This window comes from Hippocampus comes, unplaced genomic scaffold (genome assembly GCF_001891065.2).
Source record: "Hippocampus comes isolate QL1 unplaced genomic scaffold, H_comes_QL1_v1.1 scaffold80, whole genome shotgun sequence".
Classification (NCBI taxonomy): Eukaryota; Metazoa; Chordata; class Actinopteri; order Syngnathiformes; family Syngnathidae; genus Hippocampus; species Hippocampus comes.
Window position 1 is genome coordinate 2149583 of NW_017806164.1, and position 3533 is coordinate 2153115.

General features: G+C 42.2%; 1 protein-coding gene across 1 annotated transcript in view; it reads left to right on the top strand.

Annotated features, from left to right (window-relative positions):
• The first annotated feature begins 533 nt into the window (after positions 1-533).
• smyd2a (SET and MYND domain containing 2a) overlaps positions 534-3533 on the top strand; it is an 8412-nt gene continuing 5412 nt past the window's right edge. Inside the window, exons 1-4 of the mRNA XM_019895912.1 lie at positions 534-818; positions 2005-2068; positions 2148-2258; positions 2751-2811. Of these exons, the coding sequence (XP_019751471.1) occupies positions 646-818; positions 2005-2068; positions 2148-2258; positions 2751-2811 (409 nt within the window). The 5' untranslated portion in view covers positions 534-645. The remainder of the gene's footprint in view (positions 819-2004; positions 2069-2147; positions 2259-2750; positions 2812-3533) is intronic.

Consider the following 3533-nt stretch of genomic DNA (forward strand, 5'->3'; position numbering starts at 1 on the left):
GGGGGGGGGGCTGCTGTAGCCTATCCCAGCTATCTTTGGGCAGTACACCCTGAACTGGTTGCTAGCGGAGCAGGCGCGCTCAATTTAAAATGTGATTGCCAACGTGTTGCTGCCGAAATGGGATTGAATGCGTCAGATTTACGGGTTGAAAAAAGCCAAATACAACTGGAGCCAGTCTGCACCTGACTAACGGTTCAGAGTCGAGGACAATGACAATACACGACAAAAGTTAACTGTGCGAATCTTGCAGCTAAATGTCTAATGAATGTGCTGGTCGGAGAGCTCCAAGCTCATATCGACACAGAAAAACACCGAAAACCTATATGAGAGAGAGAGACTTCTAAGAGTGCAAAATTGATCCGACTTCCTGAATTGTTAGACACGGCATCATAGGATTGAGAAGAAAACAACTATGAGGAAGAAAATTTAAGACAGAAGTCATGTTTTTTTTTCTTTGTTAAATTGTGAGATTAGTATGCACTATGCCTGTTGTATTGTCATCTGTCCACCAGGGAGGCGCAGGGTAAGCGCATTAACGAGGTACGTAATGCGCCGTAGAAGAAGAAGCATCGTATCAAAAACCTGAAGCTGATCTCTGTGAAGTCCGTAGCAAAGCGCTCCTCCGGTGTAACAGTGCAGGGAACCATGAAGAATGAAGGCATAGAGGGGACGGAGCGGTTCGTTCACCCGGAGAGGGGCCGAGGTCTGCGGGCATTGAGGCACTTCGCGGTGGGGGAGTTGGTGTTCGCCTGCCCAGCTTACTCGTACGTGTTGACCGAGAGCGAGCGAGGAACGCACTGCGAGCACTGTTTCACCAGGTAACACTCAGCTATCAAACATCTCGTATTGGTGTTTATTATTTATTTATCTAACATGAATTATTTGAAAGTTAGACACATGTCCATTTCGTCGCTTAGGCTGGGTTAGCGTTCAAACCCCTCCGTGGCCACCCAGCGCAATTTACCGGGTTAGTCAAGTGCAGTGTATTAGCTCAACATTTATCACTGCAGATGATATTGTTTTTACCGCAAAGCTGAATGATTGCTAACGCAACGTATCACATGTATTGTCCATCAGTCATGTTGAGACGTTCACTCACATGCACCTGTGGTTTGTACGATAAACTCCATTTCACTCACAAGCTAACTAATCCGACTTAAACTACCTCTCATTCACTAGGCCGAAATCACTCTTTTAATGGACACTTGTTTTGTTTTGCTCATTTCACTTCTTCCACCTGCATCATGTGGTACACTACAAACATTTATCCATTGTAGACAGTCTTTGTCACTGTGCACGTTCAACTTTATTTACACTTTTAAGCATACAGATTGGTTGAGTTTTTACCTGTAAACTTTTTTGGTTTAAAATTTGAGTTAGTTGAGCAAGAACTGGCTATGTTATTAGGCCACGAAACTGTCAATTTTTTAGGAACACACTGTACATTTTCCCCCCAAATAACAAAATGAACGTGTTTGCTGAAAAACGTCTTCACTCGGGGCGTGTGGAAAAAAATGCTTTAGGTGTTGTCTTAAGCGAAAGAAGGCAAAACGGGAAACATTCGATTAATTTCTACAGTATTGTCGTTTAATTATTAAATTATTTTATTGCCTCACGTGCATGCATGCATGTTGTGCCCATGCTACTTAAAGGTTTGTGGAGCAGTGAAAGGTTATCGCTAAATATAGCTGCCCTGCCCATGTGTCCCAGTAGTGGAGCAGAAAAGAGAAGGCCAGGGGTGCATGTGTTGTACATTTGCTTCATTTTGTTCAGTTGAAATATTAAAAATACAATCCCTACAGAGTTGCGATGCAAAAGAAAAGTTCTGAAGAGAGATTTTAAGTGTGTGTCCATTATTCAATCAAATATACAGTATACGCAAGTTAGTTCGGTGCTGTCTATAAACTATGGTTCTGTCAGTTTATACACACACACACACACACACACACACACACGCAAACAGATCAAAATATTCACATTAATAATGCGTTTGATTCATTACAGAAAAGAAGACCTTTCTAAATGTGGAAAATGTAAGCAGGCCTACTATTGCAACATTGACTGCCAGGTAACTACCATTATTTATTGTCCTTATATTTTTATTACACTGTCGTGCGGTTGCTTATTGTGTTTCTGTATGCACACAGAGAGGCGATTGGCCAATGCACAAGCTGGAGTGCGTCGCCATGTGTGCCTATGGGGAGAACTGGTGTCCCTCAGAGACGGTCAGACTGGTGGCCAGAATCGTCATGAAACAGGTAGAGCTGTGGTCTCCAACCACCGGGCCACTTTGGACAATTTAGTCATGTAACAGTGTTGTCATCTATGTTTACTTTCAAGGCCGAAATGGCTACTACTCCACATGCCCGGACATCACGTCAGGGTGGTAAAGTGTTATCAGTGTTTTTAGTATCGGGACATTTTTGGGAGCATGAGTACAGATACTAATATTGGTACAATTAATAAGGTTTTTATGGTCACCTTGGGACAGATGATGCTGATTTCATATATGAAAAATTCTCATTAAATCTGAACAACTTCGATGTCAACGAGTCACGCAGAATGTCGTCTTCAAGGCTTCTCTGTCGTTGTTTTCAATCCAGTGTCAGGGAAAGCCAACATGTCTGCGGTCAATACTGTGGCTCTCCAGCTGTTATTCCAGCCAGCTGAGCTCACAGCAAACTGATTTGTTCCAACAAACCTCGTTTATAATGTTCTTTTTTGCTGTTGAATTCATGTTGTGTTTACAGAAAGTCACAACAGACCGCACACCTTCAGAAAGACTACTTCTGCTCAAAGAGTTTGAAGCACGTGAGTATGGATGTGCTTGTCTGAATTACATTGACACATGAACCATCACTATGCCAAGTTTCATAAAAAACATGTTGGTAATTTTTGTACCTCGAGCACTTTGTGCAAAGCATAGCTAATTAAATTAAACTAGTAGACGTCTCCATAACCTACTTGCATTCAGCTGCAGTATCAAATTACCTCCTCCAATTGCACGTGTGACTTAAATAGTTATAATAGTGTGAGCAGTGTGTCTATTTGAGACTCCACTGTAGCCTCCGGTACTCTTTCTCTCTCTCTCTTTCTTTCACTCAAAATGTGCAGCACACTGGGACTTAAATCCCAAGACTCCCAATGCTGTAATTTCATGTTCTCCAGAAAACGTTACTCAAACTGTGCCCTTGAGCGAGGTAATCAATGATGAAGTAGTTGAGCATTCGCTTGCAGGAGTGGATGGAGTTTTTTTTCCCCCTAGGAAGGTGTTTAGAGTGCAAATGTTTTCAAACGCAGACTGAACAATGTCACATGGCATCGCTTTACAGTGTGCTATACTGCGACACCATATGATACGAATGGTGCGATTGTACTGGGTGTTTTTGGGGCACAAACGCCGTCTGTTTTGCGTGGTCTTATTTGTTATCATGATTGTGATTTTTTTTTTCCCCTTAAATTATATTTATATGTTGGAGGTGAATTCAGTTCTGGCCGTGATGTATACACAGTTGGTGATGTGACAATAACCC